We start from the raw sequence: 24,002 nt of genomic DNA, 5'->3' as shown, positions 1-24,002 counted from the left end.
TGGTGGAGACCGGGGAGGAGCAGATAGGGTCATGCTCTCGGCAGAGTCCCAGCGGGTAAACTAAGCCTTGTGAAAGCCTCTTGTTCTCATTCTGCTATCGTAGCCTTCTTAAACTTGGATTGGAAATTTTGGATGCAGATCAAATATAAACAAGCTCATGGGGGATATTTAAAACATGTGAGATTTACAGCCTGTACCAGATGTCCTCCCACAGATAACTGCTATTGAGTTGTGAATTGTTTTCCTACCGCTTAGAGACAGTAAGTAGAGGAAATTCCTGAGCGAGTTTGAGCTGCTCCATGCACCTTAGAGATTTTTAAAATGTAAAGTGTTCCTTGAGCTAAGTCGCAAGTCCTCCTGTTCCTCTCATGTAGAATAATTGAAACTGTAATATATTTGTAAAGGAGCTTATTTATTGAAAGTAACGTGGCGTAGGTAAGTTAAAAGTTGTACTGGGCATTTATTTCTGGAAATGGGGTACCAAGCTGGTCTGTCTTGCTCCGGCAGCCTCCCCCAGCAGGCTGGTGAGCCGGGAGCAGCACCGGAGCTGGTGCACCCTGGGCTTCGTGCGCAGCATCGCCCTCACGCCGCACATGTGCGCCGCCCTCAGCTCCCCGCCCTGGATCGCGCTGCTCACGAAGGTCGTGGAGGGACACGCACCTTTCACCGCCGCCTCGCTGCAGCGGCAGGTAACGGTGCTGCCGGACTGATCCCCGCTCAGCGTGGGTTGTGGGACTGTGGGAGCCCCATCAGAGGTGGCATCGAGCTGGCCCTCGTCGTTCGGTGCCTGAGGGCAGAAAAGAATTGGAGCTGACACAGTAGGTTTTCTAGAGTTCAGAGGCTGAGGAAATTGATTATTTTAAATTGATTCAGTTGTTAAGCCTTAGCTGACTTGCTTTTCTATGAAATGATAAATCCTACCAGCTGCTCTGATCTGCTTCACGGGAGCTGTGGTATAATTGTCTTGAGAAGAATTAAACTAAAAGGAGTTATTTTTTAATTAAATGAATATCTGCATATGTAATGGAGCTTATTTCTTAACCTCTGATAATCCATATCACTAATCAACTTGGATGTAATTACCTTGCTGTAAAATAATGAATATTAGAACTTTCACATGGACTAATTGTGTTACAGGAACAAAAAATAAAGTAAAACCTCCTAATCTGTCAGACAGCGGCTTTCTTTAATGCTCGCTCTTTTCAATTGCCCTTATCAGATCTTAGCTGTACATCTACTGCAAGCGGTACTTCCGTCGTGGGACAAGACGGAACGGGCAAGGGACATGGAGTGCCTTGTGGAGAAGCTGTTCGGCTTCCTGGGGCGCTTGCTCACCACCTGCTCTTCGGATGTCCCGTTCCTCAGAGGTGGGCAGCTCTCCCCCTTACCGGTGTCCTGGGTAAGCGAGCAGGGCGTCACGAGGCCCTCCTTCGCGTGTTTCTTGCAGAATCCACGCTGAGGAGGCGGAGGGCCCGGCCGCAGGCCTCCCTGACAGCCACGCACAGCAGCACGTTGGCGGAGGAGGCGGTGGCGCTGCTCCGCACCCTGCACTCCCTGGGCCAGTGGAACGGACTCATCAACAAGTACATCAACTCGCAGCTGCACTCCGTCACCGCCGGCTGCGCGGGAAAGCCGGCAGAGGGGGTGGGTGCCGCACCGCCTTTTCACAGCTGCTAGTTTTTCTCTGTAGAACGCTGATTTAACTTTCAAATTACCTTTTTAAATGCTGTGTATTTTGTTCAAGGATGTATTTTAAAATATTTTTTACTGGAAAAAGTTATTGAGGGAAACTAACGTTAAAAGTGAATCCGGCTTGATTGCAAGTGTGTAGGAGACAGGCAGCCCCTGGGCTCTCGTCTACAAGCTTGCTGTCTGTCTGCATTAGGCTCTGTTAGAGGACTACTTTCCTGACTCTGAGACCCCTGAGGTGGGGGGCCTCATGGCAGTCCTGGCTGTGATTGGAGGCATTGACGGTCGGTTGCGACTAGGGGGACAAGTCATGCATGATGAGTTTGGAGAAGGCACCGTGACTCGCATCACCCCGAAGGGCAAAATCACCGTGCAGTTCTCCGACATGCGGACGTGTCGCGTTTGCCCACTGAATCAGCTGAAGCCAGTAGGTGAACTTGTGTTCGGTTTACTAGGTAATGAGGCAAAGGGGTTTTGTGCTAGACCTGGGAAGAGCTTGATTCTTGTAGTTGAGGTTGGCCTTCTAGGAAGCTACCCAACTGGAGGAAGACCATCTGTCTTTCTTCCTTTGATTAACAGGGCCTATCTCACAGGGTTTTATATAGATTAGTAGTTCATGTGTCTTATTTTAGCCTCAAAAGACACGAAAGGGCATTAGCAATTTAGAGGGTCCTGTGTAAGTATAAGTTAGTTTTATTTTTTTCAAAATGTGAATTTATGAAATTTATTTTTTATTGAACGACTCAACTTTCAAAAAAACCTAAAAATGACTCCTTTAAAAAAATGATCTTTTTTTCACGTTGAAAATGCGTAATGACTGTGTTGAGTGACATGACTTATGTAGCAGCTACTGTCGTCTTCAATCTGTGAATTAGGGATCCATAGGGAAAGTGAGTGATTTATATGACTTTGATGTAACCCAAGTGCAGTTTGCCTATATCTTTCAATAAAATACTGTTTTTGATTATTATAGGAATATATGCATGTTGTAGAAAATTTGAAATGTATAGAAAATACCTAAGAAGTTAATAACTACCACCACGATGTAATTATTGTTTAACAAGTCGGTAAAGAAAAAATTAATTTAGGTTATATTTACTATATATGTAAGCCTTGATCTTGCCTTTGGGGTCGTCTTTTTACAATTATTTTCAGATCTAGAAAGACTTATGAACGTGTGTGTTACTTCAGAATTAAGACCCATAGTTATGATAACTTTCAGAGCATTCATTTCTCCTCGTCGGACACACTCTGAAGGTTTCTGTGCTCCCTCTCCAGCTCCCTGCTGCGGCGTTCAGCGTCACCAACTTGCCCTTCACGGAGCCCATGCTCTCGGTCTGGGCTCAGCTGGTGAACCTTGCTGGAAGCAGGTTGGAAAAACACAAAATAAAGAAGTCACCTAAACAGGGTTTTGCAGGTCAGTACACGCCCTTCGTGATGAAACAGCTACAGTCTTAACTAGTGTTGTCTGCGCAGTGTTTGCTGTTTTGTCAGAGCAGGTTCTGTCACGGCTGAAGTCTTTGGGTTCAGATGGATGGCCACTGGTTGAGTGACGGTGGGTGTGGAGATGAGAGCGTGGGATGCAAAGCATGATGCCGTGGCGGGGGTGACACCTGAAGAGCCCCAGGCCTCCCTACCTCCCGGTGCCAGCGTTATTCTGCGCACACTCTTTGAAGAGGAGTCTGTGTTCTTTCCCCCTCCCCATTTACCCCCTGGCCTCTTCACAGCCGTACCTAGCAGGGCCTGTGTGTTTGGACCTGCCTCGCGTGGTGTCTGGATGCTGGCCACCCGTCGAAGACCAAGGCCACTCGTGCTTGAATTCTTCCTCTTCCACTGCTCACTGGACTTTCCTTACATGGCCCCTCACATATTCTTTGAGAGTTCTTCTCCCTGACTGTTGTTTGCACATTGGAAATCCTTGCGGTTTCACCCATAACTTCTTGATCTTTCTGCCCACCCTTCTTGAGTTTTCTCACCCATTTCTCCCCATTCCTGTAATGGCTGCTGCAGTGTTTATGACGGTAAACACCTTGAACTCTGGATCTCCAGTTCACGTCTCTGGCTAGAGGGCCGGGTGCATGTAAACCACAGCACGTCAACAATTCAACTCACTGTGTCCCTTAGCCGGTGTTTCCTGTCACAGTGAATAACCCTGTCCGCCAGGTACTCGAGCTTGGTGCCCCAGTGGCACCTCTGGCTCTTCCTGTGTCCTCCCGTCCCACATTCCCACGTCCCCATGCTGCCTTCCATGGCCTCCAGCATGTCCTGCTTTGGAACGCTGCTGCTGTGACTGTGGTCCAGCTCTCCTTGTGGTCTGCCTACCATCCTTGTGGTGGCTTCCCCACGGGCTTTCCTCAGTCCGCCCGTGGACATTACTGCCGTCATTTGTTTAGATAAGATTCTGTAGGGTGCGCTGGTTTTGATGAGTTAGAGAACTGTATGCTGTGAGTATCTGACAAAAGTGTCTCATAGGCGCCTTGGGAAGACAAGGTGAAAGTATTTTATTTGTGATGTAGGTATCTGGTTGAAATTTCAGCAGTTTGGGAAATATTTGATTATACTGGCAGTAGCTACCATGGTTCTAACTGTGTTAAACCGTCTAATGCTCGCCCCATCCCGAGGTAATGCATGGGGAGCGGGAAAGGGAGAAGACATGAGGGAGGTAGAGGATGCTTACCCACAACACTGGGAAAGGCAAGTCCTACGTTATGGACAGGCTTTGACGTGGTCAGCTGAGTCCCTCAGGGCAGTGCCTTCCTCAGGGCTGTACAGCTGCTGAGGGGGAGAGCCCAAGCAGTGTGTTCCATTCCTGCTGAGTCCTTTTTTTTCCCCACAGGACAAGTAGACTTGGACCTACTGAGGTGCCAGCAGCTAAAGCTGTACATTCTGAAGGCGGGCCGTGCTCTGCTTTCCCACCAGGACCAGCTCAGGCAGATCTTGTCTCAGCCAGCTGTTCAGGAGGCCGCAGCTGCTCATACAGGTATCTTCTTAAGGAGCCCTTCTGAATCTGTCAGAAAGGCAGATACCCCAATAGGAAACAGGCAAGGAGCATGAACAGGCAGTGCATAAAAGGGGAGGTACAGATGGCTTCTACATGTACAAGGAAGATGTGCAACCTGGCTAGTAACTGACGAAAAGTGATAGACAAAGCCCGAGGGGATTTGGTGGGGAGGGAGGGGAAACAGCGCTCTGCTGCCTCACTCTTTAAAGTGCGGCCCAAGGACCAGTAGCACTGATGGCACATAGGAACATGGAGAAATGTAGACCCTCAGGCCACACCCCAGAGCTAAGAAATCAGGATCTGCACGTTTAACAAGGCCCTAAGGTGGTTCATATGCACGTAAAGTGGCACTGCTCTAACACTTTGCTAGTGGGAATTTAAGTCGGTACAACCATTTAATGGGCATTTGAGGAAATCTTAGACTTCAAAATGCATACACACACATATCTGTATCTGTATATCCACTGATGAGCAAGTCATCTCGTGGGAATTTATCACATGAAAAGGCGTGGAGATACGTGTTTACAGATGCTCATTATGGCTTTTTTGTTGGTATTGTTTTTGTGATGAAAACTGGAGACACCTCAATGCCCGTTATTAGGTGAGGTACCCGTGCCGTGGAATACCATGGCGCCATTCACAATGACGCTATATATATATGTTAATGCCATGGAAACTTGAAAATGATAAACAAAAAAGCTCATTGCTATGTACATCTGTCTGTAGATTTGCCATAGATTCATCTGCTTACCAAAATAGTGACAGTAGAATTTCAGCTGACTTTATTTTCTGTGTACTCTTCCGTATTACCTCAGTTTTCTGGAATGAGTTCATATCACTTTGAATAGAAAAAAAACCAAAGCTGTGAAATATTTTTTGGTTACCTATTATTGAAAGACATTATGTTAAAGATTATGGGGAACGAGATAGTCCTTGTTTATGATTTTTTACTCTCTTGGGTGAGGGTGGGGATAGAAAATGGACGCAGATGACTCTGTCCAAGGTACGGGCCTGTGTGCTGTAAGACGTGAGCACAGGTTCACAGGCGTCTGGGGGATGCTGGCAGCCGAGGGCTGGGGAGAGCAGCCTCGGAAGTGTGTGGCAGACCCTGGGTGCAGGGTACTGAGGCGTCTCCATCCCGCGGGAGGAGACGGTAGGAGCCCAGGCATAAGCAGTAAGTATGTGGGTGCTGAGCTTTGTAAGGAGCTCAGGGTTTATTGAGGACTGTGGGGCTGAAGCTGGAGAGGTCAGTTGAAGTCCTGTGGTCGAGTGCCCTGACTACCAGAATGAGAGGTAAGGCTGACTGGGAAAGCTGTGGCAGCGCCTGTCATGACAGGGATTGACGTTGAGGAAGATAAATACATACGCTAGTGAGTTATAGGAGTGTTTGAAACAGGAGATCATGGAGATGGGGGCAACTGTGTCAGGTGATAAGGTGTCTTCCAGGGGAAGGCATGAAAAACGGAAAGGAGGAATCAGTAGACACGGTGATGCTGTAGTCTTTGAGATGGTATCTTTTTGGAAAACTAGCGAAAAGTCAAAGATGGCCAATGTTTCAAGCTTGAGTTATAGGGAGGATAGGGAGGAGGGCTGTTGACAAAAACTAGAAAAGCCCAGTGCAGTGTGGGGTGTTGCGTTTTGTGTCCTAGACTTCAGAGGGCATCATGAATTTACTTATGATGTGCTGAGTATGAGAGGAATCTAATGGAAGTGCAGATTCATTCCGTATTAGACATTAGGGACCTTGAAGACAATCCACAGTTGTATTAGAAGATCAGGAACCAGAGCGCAGGGAATTGGATTGGCTGTTATGTGGTCACCCGATGAGGAGCTATGGCAACGCTGAATCAGGACTACCTTCCCATGCTTGGGGCGGATCAAGGGCTCCAGATGGAGCTGTCTAGAACAGGGCTTAAAAAATCCACCGTGGCCACCTGTTTTATAAAGTTCTATGGGAACATAGCTGCACCTGCTTGTTTACATGTCATCTCTGGCCGCTGTCACACCTCAGTGGCAGAGTTGAGTAGTTGTGACAGACCCTGTGGTCAGTAAGCCTAAACTGTTGACTCTCTGGCACTTCGAGATGATTTACAACCTCTGGTCTAGAGGATTAGTTGAAATTGTAACCAAACCTGGCTATCAGTGGTCCCAGGGCAAACAAGAAGTGCCAGACACCTCACCCAAAGCAGCTCAGATTACAACAAAAGACGTCACCCTGACCACACGTCATATTTGGAATTGGTGTCAGTTTATAGTCTGAACAAGGGTTAACAGAAAAACCAGGGCTAGAGATACAGACTTGGGAGTGTCCGTAGAAGGGGTTTCTGGAGCAGCGAGTGAGCACCAAGATGGAGAAGGTTAAGAACTGGACCAAGGGCAGGAATCTGGGAGGTAGCTTTGGTTGGCTCTAAAGACACAGACAGATGAACTAAAGAAGGACCGAGGCCAAAAAGCAGGGAGTGGAAAAAGCCTTGAAGATTTTGGTAATCTGATGCTTGATGAGGTAGAAATCATACCTGGTTTAACATGCTCAGTGCACTATCTTTTGTAGTAAGGAGATGTTTGCTGTTGGAAATACAGTGTCATCCATATTTTGTTTTTAAATTCAGATGATGGAGCAGCCGCATCCCCTGACCTTGGGGACATGTCTCCTGAAGGGCCACAGCCCCCAATGATCCTCTTGCAGCAGTTATTGGCCTCGGCCACCCAGCCGTCTCCAGTGAAGGCCATATTTGACAAACAGGAGCTTGAGGTACAGTCAGTAGCCTTGGCAGTTCTAATCCAGTGCATTAGATGGTGGACACCTTTTATTTTCCTAGATGTGTATTTTCTTAAGGATATAGTCTGAATTGTAAATGATATGCCAAAGTAATTCTTATGACTAGGTAGGTTTTAACCATGTTTGTCATAGAATATTACAATACTAGTTAGAGAATGAATGAGTTAAAGTTGAATCTTATTTAAAGTTTCTGTGAATTATTTGTAAAAATTAACTAGATTCAGCGTTTGGGTTAATGCTCAAATATTCAGGGAGGGATCTTTTTCCAGGAAATATTATTATTGAAGGAGCCCCATTAGACCTAGGAATATGGCGCGTGCTCATTTGTTTCACTCACGCCAAAGCCTGTCTTGAGCATGCCTTGTTGCTGCCAGGCTCTCAGCCAACACCCTGTTTTGGAGCACGTGCACTGCACTGCATACTCAGGGGTGGGGCTGTGGGCATGTTCCCATAGAAGAGAGTGACATCTGACCAGGTCTAAGCATGATGGGAACTTTCATGGCCCACCACGGGGAGGACTAGATATTTTAAAAAATACTTCTTGCTTTGTACTACATCAAAAACTCTGGACAAAATATCAAAGAAAAAACCAAAACCTTGGGGGCTTCCCTGGTGGCGCAGTGGTTAAGAATCCACCTGCCAATGCAGGGGACACGGGTTCAAGCCCTGGTCCGGGAAGATCCCACATGCTGCGGAGCAACTAAGCCCGGGTGCCACAACTACTGAGCCTGCGCTCTAGAGTCCGTGAGCCACAACTACTGAGCCCGCGTGCTGCGACTACTGAAGCCAGTGTGCCTAGAGCCCATGCTCCGCAACAGGAGAAGCCACTGCAACGAGAAGCCCACGTTATCGTAACTGAGAGTAGCCCCCACTCGCTGCAAGTAGAGAAATCCCGCGTGCAGCAGCGAATAAATAAATACATTAAAACACACACACACACACACACACACACACACACACACACACACACACACACACACACACACACACACACACACACACACACACACACACACACACACACACACACACACACACACACACACACACACACACACACACACACACACACACACACACACACACACACACACACACACACACACACACCCCAAAACCGTGAGTGCTCAATTTGGCAGGCAGAAAATACCGTAGCAGAAATCTTCAGAGACTAAGACCCTGTGGGGAGCCAGGATCCAGAGTGAGCTAGGAAGCTGGTGGGGGGCAAAGGGAGACGGCAGGAAGTGCTGGGCACGGGGCCGCAGGGGAGGAGGGTGCCGGGCCTCCTCCAAGTAGGCCTGAATGCCAGCTACTCCTTAGGCCTGAAAACTGGAGATGCTGCAAGGCTGTGTCGCCAGTCACCTATCAGATAAAAACAGGACACTGAGCGTTGAAGAGGGTGTTGGGCAGATGCACCCCACAGCCGTGCTGGGAGGTGCCCAGTGTCACGGGGAAAGATAAGACCTGGAGGAAACAAGGAGACCCAGAGCTGTCCTTTGAGAACCGGGAAGGGCTTCTGTCCCAGAGAGAGAGCCTCCATTGCTCCGTCTCCATTGGTTCTGATGGAAATTCAGCTGACATCCTTATTGCTCTGTATGAAAGGTCTTTCATTTCCTCTGGCTGCGTTTACTATTTTCTGTTTTTCTTTTGTTTTCTGCCATTTGACTAAGTGTGCTTATGGTGTAGGTGGTTTTTCCCCCTTATCCTCCTTGGGGTTTGCTTAAGTCACTTGTATCTCTGACTTGATGTTTCTTCCCCCCCACCAAATTTGGATACCATGGACTATGATATTTTTTCCTGTCCCGCTCTCTTTTGTTCTTTTCTAAGATTATTGCTGTAGTCTGCTAGATTATTAGTGAGTTTCTGTTATTTTTAAGTCTCTTGGTTAAATGCCTTGGTTAACTGTACTGAACTGTTTTAAAGGTCAGGGTGTGCTGCCTTATTGGGTCTAATCTGCTGTAAGCCACCCAAGAAATTCTTTATTTTATATTTTCACATCTCGTATTTCCATTTGGTTGGTATTTATAGTTTTATCGTTTTTGACAGTTCCCATCTGTTCACCCTTTATATCTGTCTTTTGCTGTATATTTTAAAACATATTTGTGATTGTTATGTTAAATTTCTTATTTGCTAATTCTAATGCCTAGGCCACTTGTTGGTCTGCTACCATTGGCAGTTTTTCTTCTGATTATGGATTCTGCTTCTTTACATATCTAAAAAAATTTATTGTATTCCGGATGTTTTGGATATTATGTCGTATGGTCTCTGGGTCTATCACCTTCCTCTGGAGAATGTGGAATTTTATTTTTGTAGATGGTTCACTACCTGGTAGTTTTCCTCATTCTAAGGAGGCTTGGTTCTCGGCTTTTTTTTTTTTTTTTTTTTTTTGCAGTACGTGGGCCTCTCACTGTTGTGGCCTCTCCCGTTGCGGAGCACAGGCTCCGGACGCGCAGGCTCAGCGGCCATGGCTCACGGGCCCAGCCGCTCCACGGCATGTGAGATCCTCCCGGACCGGGGCACAAACCTGTGTCCCCCGCATCGGCAGGCGGACTCTCAACCACTGCGCCACCAGGGAACCCCGGTTCTTGGCTTTTTAGTGATGATTTATTTTTGTTTTGCCCTTAGTCCTGGTTCCCGGTCTCTTAATTCTGTGGGATTTAGAATCTCTTCTGAGGTTTCAGTGGAGACCTTTACATCTTGAGCAACGTGCTGAAACTTGGTTGGACTGGGTTGTCACACCGTCTCCCTAGCACCGGGCCTCCCAGCAGTTTCTTTTGGCTGGGTTCTTGAGTCTCACACACGCTCAGTTTTGCCGTCAGCCAAAGATTTGAGGGTAGACTGCATATGCATTTTGTGGTTCTCCCTCACCTCTACTTGCTCTGGCAGGCCGCAGTCCAGTGACAGTGCCCCTGTTAGCAGCTTGCCTGTGGGCTTCCCTCTGGTCAAGGTTGCACCTGTTACTGTTTTCTCCGGGACCTTCAAACAGTTTTTTAAAATATTTTGTCCAGAATTCATAATTATTATCACGGCAGAGGCTTAGTCCAGTCCCCTCTCCATTACCAGAACCGGAATCCCTAGCTCGATCTGGTTCTGAATTGTAAGCTTTTAGGAAGCCTGTCACTTCCGAGTTATTCGGACTTCACAGCAAAACCCTAGGCTTTTGACACTTCCTAAGCACTGGAAGGCCCAACGGTGTCTTCTGTTTCTTCTGAATGCCTTCCGACGTGTTCAGTTAAAAAAAAAAAAAGCAAGTCTCCGTGCTGTGAGAACAACTGAAGACAAGGGACAGAGAGCTGCAGGTGGACCAGGGAGAGGGCTCCCTGTCTGGAGGCAGGCAGTTCCCAGCTGCAGGCCACAGTGATGCATGTATCCATTGATTCATTGCAGTTTGTTACCCAGTATTCTTTATTTCCCTCATTTTTTTTTATACCCTGTTGAACCCCCAGAGTGGCTTTTCTGCCTTTGAATAGTTGGGAGTTGATTTGGTGGCACACGAGAGGGTCCTGTGCCATCTCTGACCTGCGTGCCAAGGGAAGAAGGTGGGAGGCTGTGGGCACTGACCTGTCCCGGGGAAGGGCGGGGGTCCCTTTCTCCCGCCCCATCAGGCCTCTCACCTGTGTTCGCTCGCTCAGTGTTCAGGGCTGCTGTGAAGTTCCCTCAGCGGACATTGATAATGAGCTCATTCACTAGATAGACTCTGTGTGTACCGAAGCAGGAGTTATTTGACCATTGAATCTTTCCTCTGCATTCAGCTATGAAAGTTGTCTTTGTCGTTTTTAGACATGTTTTATCCACGCATTGAAAAATACACATGTAAGCCAGGGCTTTCTACAGTTCTGTACTGCAGTTCATAGTAGTAGTCTGTACTCTCCATTTCCCTGGACTTCTTAGTCCCCTGATTTACAGACCCCCAAGCTCCGCTCTCATTTGCCCAGGCTGCCGCGTTGGCCGTGTGTCAGTGTTTGGCTGTGGAGTCTACTCACCCGCTGAGCCCCGTGTTTGAAGACTGCAGCTCCAGTGAGGCCACGACGCCTGTCCCTGTGCAGCATGTTCGCCCAGTTAGAGCGAAGAAGCACAAGCAGTCTCCTGGTCCTGCTCTACCTATTGTGGTTCAGCTCATGGAAATGGGATTTCCTAGGAGGAACATAGAGTTTGCGCTGAAGTCACTCACTGGCGCCTCTGGGAATGCTGCTGGCTTGCCAGGTACTGGGTTTTCCTTGTGGGTGTTGGACTTAATGCGCCCACCCCTTTGTTTGTAGGCTTCCCTTGAAATACTAACGTCAGAGGCCCCTCGGGAGGCAGGCGCTGTGGTCCTCACTGTGGTTTTGCTGTGTGTGCTTGCTCCTAGGCGTGGAAGCCTTGGTTGGGTGGCTGCTGGACCATGCTGACGTGCAGGTCACGGATCTCTCGGATGCAGACACGGGGTCTGAGGAGTGTTCGGACGAGGAGGTGGTGGAGGATGTGGATGACACGGCCTATGCTGTGGTCAGTGCTCCCCTCATGCCATCTGTCCTGAGCTCTGGATTCCTCTGCAGCACTCCATGGGCCCCTCCGCGGTTCTGTTGGGCATGAGGCAAAGCTACGAAGTGCTGCCTGGGTTTTCTGTCTCTTAATTACCTTTAGCTTTAAGACAGACCCTTGTTCCAACATCTAATGATGTTCGGTAGCCATTAGAGGAGATCTTAATAAAAAATCATTATTTATGTGACACGTTGATTTCTGATCTGAGCCAGTTGTTTTATGGGATTAATTTGGATATGGCTCAGAAATTTTCTGTACTTTCAGCTTTTGAGATTTATTCTGCTTACAATCCTGTTGCTATTAGTCTCTTTTAAACAAAGAATTTTATAGTGAAAACATAGAATAATATTTTATACTTTCTTTTTTAATATTATAGATTTCACACACTACTTTCTTTTTAAGTAGGTTTATCTGGTTCACCATTTTAAAAAAATGTATTTATCCTTTGTAGTCTACTGGTGCTGTTGTAACAGAGAGCCAGACGTACAAAAAGCGAGCTGATTTCTTGAGTAATGATGATTATGCTGTGTATGTGAGAGAGAATATTCAGGTGAGTAATTGTCTAAGGCTGGAACTTTGTTTCGGTTTTCATTCAGCAAATGTCTGAGCATCTCAGAAAGTCGGAGAGGGAGGGTGCAGCACCCAGCAGGGGAGGCCACTGTGGCTGGAGCAGAGGACGGAGGAGTGGAAGATGAGCAGGGGTCAGGGCGGACCAGAGGCGGAGAGCAGGAGGTGGCTTGTCCACAGTGACGCGGCGCACAGCCCCGTGCTTCTCGATTACCCCCATTTGGACACTTTTACAATCTGTTTCTGCTTTGTTTAAAAAAAATATTATTCTCTCTGCCATCTAATTTTAAACATTTAGTTATGCTCTTTATGTAGTCCTTTTTAACCTTAAATCCTTTCTTTTCCTGTTTTAATTCTTTTGTTCTAGTTAGTATACTTCTGGGAAAATCCCAGACATCATCTCATTTCTCCTATAAATATGGCAACAATATGTATCCCTAATAGATAAAGGATTTTATTTTTAACATAATGACGTTACTGTTACCTAGCATTGCCTAACAGAATAAACAATAATTCCTTACTATCATCTTATATCTAATGCTTGCTCAGATTTTCCCAATTTTCTCAGAAATGGCTTGTTATAGTCATTTTTTAAGAGTTGGATACGAATAAGATCTCGCATCTTACATTTGGGTGATGTGTCTTTTTACCCTGGAACAGTTTCTCCCTCTTTTTTCCCTTTTCATGCCATTTATTTGTGGCTAAAATTACGTTGGCCCTCATCTTCCTCCCTCTCCTCTGCATCTCCTGTAAAGTCAAAGTGAGGGCTGGAGGGTGAGTGGACTCGGGCTGCATCTTAGGAAAGAATGTATCGTATGGACCAACGTGCAGCATCACTTGTCGTCTACGACATCCGTTCTCTATTATTTTTTTTTTTTTTTGCGGTACGCGGGCCTGTCACTGTTGAGGCCCCTCCCGTTGCGGAGCATAGGCTCCGGACGCGCAGGCTCAGCTGCCATGGCTCACGGGCCCAGCTGCTTCGCGGCATGTGGGATCTTCCCGGACCGGGGCACGAACCTGTGTCCCCTGCATCGGCAGGCGGACTCTCAACCACTGCGCCACCAGGGAAGCCCCATCCATTCTCTATTAATTGTCCATCTTGGCACTTCAGTAGCCATTAATGTCATTATCTAGACCCATCAAGAAGGGTCCCACAATAGTGATTTTCTAAATTCGTCATCCCTTCCAAATTTATTAGCTGGAGTTCTGTTCGTTGAAGAAAACTTTCTTATCAACTCTGGTTGATAAAGTATAATATAGTTTGTATACACAGAAAAGGCAGAATAAATGGTTGTTTTTTGTTTGCTTGTGTTATCAATTTTCAGAGTGGTGAGTTGGTGCCCTGGTACTTAAAAAGATGACCAAGAGCTTTTATTTTGCTTATTATCATTATGATGAATTTATTGGCTGTTATGGATTTGATGTGTTTCAGCCATTTTCCTTTTGGTCAGGTTATTCTTTTGAGGGACCCCGTTAATCTTTGGTAGCTCCCTTGCTTGATGGCACAAGTTGATCCAAATTCATCTTGTATATTTCCTGCCCTGGACATTGAACCAGGCAGTTTTCTAAAGAGCCCTGGTTCCTTTTAGTGTAAAATGATTTTGAGAGCATGCTGGGGGGTAGAGGAAATTTTTCTTAGGACTAGAGTAATACTACTTCCAATTGATAATTTCACCTATATACTGGACTGGATTTTTAACTTAATTTTAGGTGGGAATGATGGTTAGATGCTGTCGAACATATGAAGAAGTGTGTGAAGGAGATGTGGGCAAAGTTATCAAGTTGGATAGAGATGGATTACATGACCTCAATGTGCAGTGTGACTGGCAGCAGAAAGGAGGCACCTACTGGGTTAGGTATATTCATGTGGAACTTATAGGTGAGAACATTCTTTATTAAGTTCTTTCGTCTTTCTTAGTTAGAGTCAGAGTTCCCAGAAATGAATGCTAACTATAGTTCATTTTTTTAATTGGAATCTCCAGGCTATCCTCCACCAAGCTCCCCTTCTCACATCAAGATTGGTGATAAAGTTCGCGTCAAAGCCTCAGTTACCACACCGAAGTACAAGTGGGGGTCTGTGACTCATCAGAGTGCGGGGGTTGTGAAAGGTAATGTTCCCCAGGCAAGAAAACTCCAAGTGCCAGGTTTTCATCTACTGATGTAACTTTTTATTTTTTCATTCAAGGGCAGGAAAACCAAGTGGAGGGCAAGCCTTATGATACATAAAATAGTGTTGTTTTGCTTTTCAGTACTCTGTAGTCAGGAGTACACCTGTTGTTGGACAGAGTCAGATGTATTACCTCACGGCAACTTGGGAGGATGCATACCCTGGAAAATGGGGTGTCGCCATAAGTGGGTGTGACAAAGACTAATGGGGTTTGCATTGTGTATTTTGGGAGGGGTTCAAGGAATGGGGTAATTCTAAGAGTCTTAGTGGAGATTATTTAGGAGGAAGAACAGTGGACTCACAGTGAGGTTACGATGAGCAAGGAAGCAAAGCAGCCAGGATGGATTTGTGGTTTTTGGATTAGATTGAACGTGACCAGGTATGTTAAAGAGTGGTTCTGGCTTCATCTCAGTCTGTTACAGTCTCAGCGTGGCCTTGTCTCATGTCAGGGTTCTGCAAACCTGTTCTGTCAGCCCTTCTGCCAAATAGCTGGCTTCCTCAGTGTTTTTTTCTCTCTTTTCTTAATGCTGCGTAAGAATTTAGGACTAAATTTAAGAAATGGATGTGTGCAAATGATAGGAGTTAGCAACTGGAAACACAGAATTCTCCTCAGCTTATATTTAATGCGATATTCTTGAGATTTCAAATCAAACACGTGGCATACTTTAAAAGGTATACTATGTCCATTTTAACAGTTGCATGAGAAATGATCCAGGTATATGCGTGGTTTTATTTTATCTTTAAACTCTTTCGGTGCCATTTTTCTTTGTTTTTTCTTGTTTCAGTCTTGTAGAAAACTCTTACTGTCAAACAGCTTCGATTAGAAGTGGCCGCAATGGTGGTGCAGGAGTGTTAGTATTTCTTAGGTTACATAAGAATAAATAGCTTATTTAACATTTTACTTTAACAGTTTTCTTTACTTAAGAGATTCTTCAAAGTTTTACAAATCAAAACAAAGATACATTTAAATAGTAACTTGGTTTAGAAGTTAACGTTTGGAGTAGCTTTCACCAAAGGGCAATAGATGTCTTAACGTCATTAATGTAATTTTTATTCCCTGAGATAACTGAATGGAGTTTTTGCTTGGCGTAATTGAACAGACCTTCTTATTGTGGAAAATTTCAAACATACACAAAAGTAGAGAATATAGTATACTGAGCTTCTGTGTACCCGTCACCTGGCTTCAACAGTTGACAAACTCCTGGCCAAAGTTGTTCATCCATGAACCCCTCCCTCCATTATTTTGAAGCTAATCCCTTGATTGACATCATGTGTTAGTTCATCCATAAGTATCTTAGTATGTCTCTCTGAAAGAGAAGTACTCTTTGTAAAACAGAAATAACCATAATATAATATTCCATAGCTAGATTATAGATTTAATTTTAATTTTAGGTTTTTATTGGTGACAAAGAAGTTCCAGACAATTTCTGTTCTGTCCTAGCTTTCAGTGCCAATGGAAAAGATGTTATTGTCGACTTCCCTCAGCAGTCTCACTGGACTGGGCTGTTATCAGAAATGGAGTTGGTACCTAGTATTCATCCTGGCGTTACGTGAGTTTTTATTTTTATATTGCTAGATTTGTTTGGGAAGGATGGTTATCTTTGGAATTAAATTTAATAAATGACCTCAGCTTTTTCTTTTCAACTCAATGGCTATTTTAAAAACAGGTGTGATGGCTGTCAGATGTTTCCCATCAATGGATCTAGATTCAAATGCAGAAACTGTGATGACTTTGATTTTTGTGAAACTTGTTTCAAAACCAGAAAACACAACACCAGGCATACATTTGGCAGAATAAATGAACCAGGTATGGTAGAGTGGTTATGTTCTCTTTCATCAAACTATTATTAATGAGATAATCACTGTGGAAACAAATGTACTTAACTTTGCTCTTTAAAGTTCATATTTATATGGTGAGCACTGTACTGTGTGCACAGCAAAACAGGGAAACTGGTCCTACCCACTTGATGAATTGCTGTTTTTTCTTCAAGCAATGAGTGGTCACTGGAACTAGAATAACAGGGATTGTTTGCTTGTATTTCCATAAAGAACAGTAAAAGGATCTCAAGAAACTAGTAAATGTTTCGTTGGATGGGATGTGGAATTGGAGAGACGGAGAGTGAGTCTTTTTATTTGTATATCTTTTAGTATATCTTTTTTTTATTATGGTAGAATATATACAACATAAAATTTGCCATTTTAATCACTCGTAAGTGTACGATTAAGGGAATATTGCACACTGTCACCACTATCTATTTCTGAGACTTTTTCACCATTCCAAAATAGGAGTGTACCCCGTAAGCAATAATCCCCATTCTTCCCTCCCCCAACCCCTGGCAACCTCTAATCCACTTTTCGTCTCTATGCATTTGACAACTCTAGGTACCTCATGCATAAGTGGAACCATACAAAATTTGTGTTTTTGTGTGTCTGACATCTTTCACCTTGCATTAGATTTCCAAGGTTCATCCATGTTGTAGCATGTGTCAGAACTTCATTTCAGGGCTGAGTAATAGTCCATTGTATGTATCTACCACATTTTGCTTATCCAGTTATCTCTTAATAGACATTTGGTTTATTTGTACCTTTCAGCTATTGTGAATAATGTTGCTGTGAACATTGATGTACAAATCTGTTTGAGTCCCAGTTTTCAAAACTAGGAGGAGAATTGCAGGGTCATTAGGTAGTTCTTTAACTTTTTGAAGAACCGCCAAAATGTTTTCCATACTGGCTGCATCATTTTACATTATTACCAGCAATGTTTTTGCTGTTCCAGTTTTTCCACATCCTTACCAACATTTGTTATTTTCTTCTTCTTTTTTAAAAATTATAGCTATCCTAATGGGTGCAAAATAGTATCTTGTGATTTTGATTTGAGTTTCACTAATGACAAACGGCATTGAGCCACTTTTCATGTGCTTTTTGCCATTTGTATATCTTTTGGGGGAGGGCATGTCAATTCAATTTTAAAACTTTTGATATTGAGTTATAGGAGTTCTTTATATATTGTGGACATTACATCAGATATGTGATTTGCAAATATTTTATCCTATTCTGTGGGTGGTTTTTTCACTCTCTTGATAGGATTCTGTGATGCAGTTTTAAATTTTAATGAAACTTAATTTATTGTTTCTTTTGTTGCCTGTGCATTTGATGTCATACTTACTTCTGGGTCAACTTAAGAAATCATTGCTTAAATCCAGAGTTGTGAAGGTCAGCCCCTATATTTGTAAGAGGTTTATAGTTTTAACTTTAGGTCTTTTAATTTAAGTCTTTGAACCACTTTGAGTTAATTTCTATGCATGGTATAATGTATAATTTCATTCTTTTACATGTGTATCCAATTTTCCCAACACTATTTGTTGAAAAGACTGTCCTTTCACCACTGAATGGTCTTGGCACCCTTTTTGAAAATCAGTTGACCATAGATGTGAGAGTTTTTTTTCTGGGCTCTCGATTCTATTCCATTGGCCTATTTGCCTATCCTTACATCAGTAACACACCATACACAGTGATTATGATAGCTTTTGTAGTAAGTTTTGAAATTGGGAAATGTGAATCCTCCAACTTTGTTCTTTTTCAAGATTGTTTTGACTATTTGGTGTCCCTTGGAAGTCAATATGAATTTGGGGATGGAGTTTTCTGCATCTGCAAAAAACAATATTTTGATAGGAATTGCATTGACTCTGTGTATCACTTTGGACAGAATTGTCAGTTGTCTTTCCATTTACTTAGATCTTCTTTAATTTCATTCAGCAGTGTTTTGTGATTAGTGTGTAAGTCTTAAGTCTTATGCATTAAGTCATAAGTCTTATGCGTTCTTGGTTAAATTTATTCCTAAGTGTTTATTTTTCATGCTATATTAAATTAAATTATTTTTTAAAATTTCCTTCTTGGAATATCTGTTGCTAGTGTATAGATTTATACACTACACACCTACAGTGCATATTTTCAACACATTTTGTGTGTTGAACTTATATACAGCAACTTTGCTGAATTTATTTATTAGCTCTGACGGGTTTTTTTGGTGGAGTCTTTAGGGTTGTCTGCATGTAAGATCATGTTGTCTGTGAACTGGGATAGTTTTACTTCTTCTTCCTTTCCAATTTGGATACCTTATATTTCTTTTTCCTGTCTTATTGCTTCAGCTAGATCTTCCAGTACCACATTGAAGAGAAGTGGCAAGGGTAGGCATCCTTGTCTTGTTCCTGGACTTAGTGGGGAAGCTTTCAGTCTTTAAGCACTGAATATAATGTTAGCTGTGGGTTTTTCATAAATAGCCTTTATCATGTTGAGGAAGTTCCTTTCTAGTCCTAATTTGTAATATTCTCTTATCTTTATGAAGGAGATCTGTAGAATCTGCAGAGCAATCTCCTTCTCAAGGCTAATTTTGAATACTTTCCTGTTTTGTTTTGTTTTGTTTTTGATCAGCCTGCCATGGGTTTATCAGTTTCATTAGTCTTTTCAAAGAACCAACTTTTGGCTTTGAATTGCTGTCTCTCATATTATTTTTATTTCTTTTTCCTATGGAATTTAGGTTTACGTTGATTCCGCACCCTACCCCTGCCCCAAATGCTTATTAGTTCATTAATTTCTCACTTTCATATTTTCTAATATATGAACTTAAAATTTTAAATTTATCTTTAAGCATGGCTTAAGCTGTATCCTGTAATGCTGATATGTAGTAATATCTCATCATCATTCATTTAAAAGTATTTTTAAAATTCCATTGGAATTATTTTCTTATATTCATTGATTTTTAAATTTTCAAACATGTCAGCATTTTCTACCTCTACCTATTTATTGGTTTCTGCATTGCATTCAGATTGTGTATCCTGCCTGATCTTTGACATTTTGGGGGAAACTTCTGTATGATCATAAGACTCAGCATATAATGGGATTTTACACATGTTTTATGCATGCCTGAAAGAATGTCTCCTGCAGTTTTATGGTGAAGTTAGTGTTTGCTTAGTGTATCTTTTTCTAGCCTTTTACCCTCAATCTTTCAGTAATCTTGTGATTAGTGGAGGTTGTAGATAGTTTTGTTTTTTTTTTTTTTAATTCCAATGTGATGATCTTTGTCTCTTATTTGGGTCTTTTAGGTATTTATTTACATTTAAGGCAGTACTGAAATTTTTTTTTTTAATTGATCAACTTCTTAGTGGGTTTTTTTGTTGTTGTTCTGCCTGTTTTCTGTTCCCTTTTTTCTCCATTCCATCTTCCTCTGGACTGATATGTTCTTTATTAGTTAGCCAACCACCACCTCCCCAACACACACACTTAGCTTAGAAGTTACACATGTTTAGTGTGTATTCATATACTATATGAGTAGTGTATGTTATATGCATTTTTGGTATTAGTAGTTACTCAAGATATTGTGACATCCTTTTTGACTTACAAAATCTAATATTATTTAGTACTTTTACCCTCCTCCTAAGCAATGCAAGGACCTGAGATCCCTTTAACTTCATTAACCCTCATTCTGATTTAAATTACCATGTTTTTATTATTGTGTTTAAAAATTTTACACATGTACATTTTTAAACAATACAAAGCATATGATTGTTATTTTCTGTAATATTTGTCAAGATTTTTTTCACATACTTAATATTGTAGTTTTTTTAAATTCCTTTTTGTGTGTTTCACTTTTCACCCATCATCATTTTTCTTCTGCCTAAAGAATTGCCCTTAATATTTTATTTAATGCATCTATGTGGTTATGAATTCTCTTTTTGTGTGTCTTTATTTCTCCTTTATTTTTGAAAAATATTTTTGCTGGGACTTTTAACACTTTAAAAATACTGTTCCATTGTAATTTGGTTTATATTTTTCCTGCTGAAGTCAGCTGCAAGTGTAGTTACTGTTCCATTAAAGCTATTCAGTCTTTGTATTTCCCCTTAGCCTGCTTTTGAGGTACTCTTGTTTCTACCTGCTTTTGAGGCACTCTTGTTTCTATCTTACACAAATTTTACATGTGTGTACATATGTGTTTCTTTGTATTTATCTTTCTTGTAGTTAGTAGAGCTTATAATTAATTAATTTTCTAGCTTTTTTGAGCTTTAATTGACGTATGACATTGTGTAAGTTAAAAGTGTTCAATGTGATGATTTGGTACATGTATATTGCAAAATGATTACCACAGTAAGGTTGGTAGTTAACACATCCATCACCTCACATAATTACCCTTTTTTGTGTGTGTAGTAAGAACATTTAAGATCTTCTCTTCCAACTTTCAGAGTAGGGCTTTTAAAGTCTGTGCCTTGATATCTTTTGTTGGTCTTGGGAAGTTTTCCATCAGTCAGTATTTCTTCCAGTATTATCGATGCCCTATTTTCTTTTCCTTCTTTTTTGGGGCTTCTCTTTCACCTGTTGCTCTTATCTCTGTCTTCTAAGTCTTTCACCTTCTCGTTTATGTTTTCTAAACTTTAGCTCTTCAGTTTTTCATTCTAGATATTTTTTACTAATTCTCTCTTCACCTGAGTCTAGTCTGCTGGTAAACCTATTCATTGAATTTAAAATTTTAATTACTTTATTTAACAGTTCTAGTCTTTCTTTCTTTTTTTGAAAATAGTTTCCAGTTCTCTGCTGAGATAGTCAGTGTCTTTTCAAACATAGTAAGTATAGTTATTATAAAATTGGTATCTTATAACTCTAATATCTGGAGCCTCTTTGGGTCTCTTTCTATTGTCTGTCATTCTCATAGCTTTTAGTCATGTTTTCTTGTCTCACATTCCATCATGTACTGGACATTATGTTTAAAAAATTATTTCTTGAGTCTATTTGAGGCCTAAGATATTATCTTTCTCCAGGGATTGGGGGGAGAGTGTTGTTCTTCTAGGTAATTGGGGTAAGTAACTATGTGGGCTCACTTCAGTCCAGTTTCACTGTTTGAGGTGATTTCATGCAGAGCTGCAATCTGAAAACAAACAGTCAACCCTGCAGAGTTCACCCTTCCTCTAGGGGTTCTTCTGTTGGGATCCCAGCCCAAAGTGTGAGTTGTTCTGTGGCCATCCCCTTCTTTCCTGGTGAGCTCTGGACTCCGGTTCCTGGCCCCCTCATCCTAGGAAGCCATCAGAAGTGCCATGTGTCCTCTTTAAGGTTCCCCTTAGAAACTGACAAATACACCGGGGAAAAGCAGCCTCCGATCCATGGGGCACCCATCTCGACACCTTTCATCTCAGCCTTTCTCTGATTTTGGTCCCATAATTCTGTATCACCTTGTTAACTCTGATACTTTCAAGATATATTCATCTTTAAATGTTTTGTCTACCTCTTCTAGTTGTCCTCAAAGGGAGAGCTAGATGAATTTCCAGATTTACCATGAATGGAGGTAGAAACTTCACAAATTTGTTTTTGTTGCATTTATGAAAGGTTTTTTGATAAGAATGTTTTCTGTAAGCACAGTTACTGAACTCCCCCCCCACCCCAGCTGCTTATATGTATTGTTCTATCTGGAAATGTATCACTCTGTTGTTACTTGAGAGAGTCAAGTGGAATAAATCATAGCATTATATGAACTTTATCTCATAAATTGGGTTAAATACCTTGACTAGGTTTTTTGAAGCCATTTTAGGTATTTATTAGCTCCTTTTAATTTGGAAACTTACTATTTTCTTGAAGTAAGGAGCTCAACACTATGTAGTATCTATTTCTTAGTTGTGAAGGTTCTGTCCCACAAGTATTAACACTGTTTGACCACCATTAAATAGGACAGTCTGCAATATTTTGTGGCCGTTCTGGAAAACAACTGAAGCGCTCTCACAACAGTCAGCCAGGAATGCTGCTGGATAGCTGGGCACGGATGGTGAAGAGCCTAAACGTGTCATCCTCTGTGAACCAGGCTTCCCGTCTCATTGACGGCAGCGAGCCCTGCTGGCAGTCCTCCGGCTCACAAGGAAAGGTAGTGTGCCATGGGGACACTTCCAGAAACACTTCATTTAGATGGCTTAACCTTTTAGAGCTTCAACACGAACTTTGAAAAACCTACTAAGTTAAACTGTGATGGCACCTCTCAGTACTCATTTTGTATTTTAGTTCATAATTACTTTAAAGTTGCAGAGTAATATGCCATCCAGCTTTCATTGTCAGAGATTTTTAAACAATATAGGTAATAGATTTTATATAATTGATAGAGGGTATAATAGGGTTTTCTTTGTTTTGTTTTATTCCCCCACATAAAATGTATGAGTTCAGATTCTGCTTCTGGTTAGAAGTTCTTCTAATATATCCTAACAAATATGTGTTTATCTTTGGAATGCTGTTTTAGTCGCACTTACATACGGGTGTGCCTCATCTAGACATGCAAGTTAGACTTGGAGAAAGGTGCTTTCCCTCCACTTTGACTCCAGCGTTTTCTATAACCTACTCTTTGAAGGGTATTAAGGGACCACCCTAGGTCAGGAGTCTATAAACACATGATTTCTGGGGCTTAGAGGGAGACATTCTTCTAATGAACAAGTAATGCTCTTATTTCTGCCAGCTTAAAGGCAAATTCTATCTCTCATGTGAAATTATATATTTTAAAAATCTCATTGAGAGTCAAGCTTTAGTGATACTTTCCAGCTAAAATATAGCTGAATTTTACTAAGAAGGCTTTTTTTTTTTTTTTTTTTAAAGCATTGGATTCGTTTGGAGATTTTCCCAGATGTTCTTGTTCATAGATTAAAAATGATAGTGGATCCTGCTGACAGTAGTTACATGCCTTCCCTGGTTGTCGTGTCAGGTAATTGAATTACTTTACGCAAAAAGTATCTTCTATCATATAATAAAAACTCCTTTGTCTGATTCCATTACCCCCTTTTTCTTCCTAGGTGGAAATTCCCTAAATAACCTAATTGAATTAAAGACAATCAACATTAACCCCACTGACACCACAGTGTCCCTTCTGAATGACTCCACAGAGGTAAGTAGAGTCTCCATACTGTTCTCCATAGTGGCTGCACCAATTTACATTCCCACCAACAGTGCAGGAGGGTTCCCTTTTCTCCACACCCTCTCCAGCATTATTATTTGTAGACTTTTTAATGTTGGGCATTCTGACTGGTATGAGGTGATACCTCATTGTAGTTTTGATTTGCATTTGTCTAATAATTAGTGATACTGAGCATCTTTTCATGTGCCTGTTGGGCATCTGTATGTCTTCTTTGGCCTCCTGCCCTTTTTTTTTTTTTTTTGCGGTACGCGGGCCTCTCACTGTTGTGGCCTCTCCCATTGTGGAGCACAGGCTCCAGACGCGCAGGCTCAGTGGCCATGGCTCACGGGCCTAGCCGCTCTGCTGC

The 24,002-nt window shown here is 42.5% G+C and overlaps 1 protein-coding gene across 1 annotated transcript in view; it reads left to right on the top strand.

Annotated features, from left to right (window-relative positions):
• HERC2 (HECT and RLD domain containing E3 ubiquitin protein ligase 2) overlaps positions 1 to 24,002 on the top strand; it is a 222,286-nt gene that overhangs the window by 114,443 nt on the left and 83,841 nt on the right. Inside the window, exons 38-54 of the mRNA XM_079710369.1 lie at positions 508 to 689; positions 1,220 to 1,367; positions 1,448 to 1,644; positions 1,886 to 2,116; positions 2,968 to 3,106; positions 4,526 to 4,669; positions 7,300 to 7,442; positions 11,405 to 11,672; positions 11,818 to 11,954; positions 12,442 to 12,540; positions 14,268 to 14,436; positions 14,540 to 14,665; positions 16,166 to 16,274; positions 16,392 to 16,536; positions 22,439 to 22,624; positions 23,341 to 23,446; positions 23,535 to 23,626. Coding sequence (XP_079566495.1) covers positions 508 to 689; positions 1,220 to 1,367; positions 1,448 to 1,644; positions 1,886 to 2,116; positions 2,968 to 3,106; positions 4,526 to 4,669; positions 7,300 to 7,442; positions 11,405 to 11,672; positions 11,818 to 11,954; positions 12,442 to 12,540; positions 14,268 to 14,436; positions 14,540 to 14,665; positions 16,166 to 16,274; positions 16,392 to 16,536; positions 22,439 to 22,624; positions 23,341 to 23,446; positions 23,535 to 23,626 — 2,621 coding nt within the window. The remainder of the gene's footprint in view (positions 1 to 507; positions 690 to 1,219; positions 1,368 to 1,447; positions 1,645 to 1,885; positions 2,117 to 2,967; positions 3,107 to 4,525; positions 4,670 to 7,299; positions 7,443 to 11,404; positions 11,673 to 11,817; positions 11,955 to 12,441; positions 12,541 to 14,267; positions 14,437 to 14,539; positions 14,666 to 16,165; positions 16,275 to 16,391; positions 16,537 to 22,438; positions 22,625 to 23,340; positions 23,447 to 23,534; positions 23,627 to 24,002) is intronic.

This window comes from Hyperoodon ampullatus, assembly GCF_949752795.1.
Source record: "Hyperoodon ampullatus genome assembly, chromosome: 8".
In the NCBI taxonomy this organism is placed as follows: domain Eukaryota; kingdom Metazoa; phylum Chordata; class Mammalia; order Artiodactyla; family Ziphiidae; genus Hyperoodon; species Hyperoodon ampullatus.
Note: the sequence above shows the minus strand (reverse complement) of the source record. Positions and strands in the feature narration are given on the sequence as shown.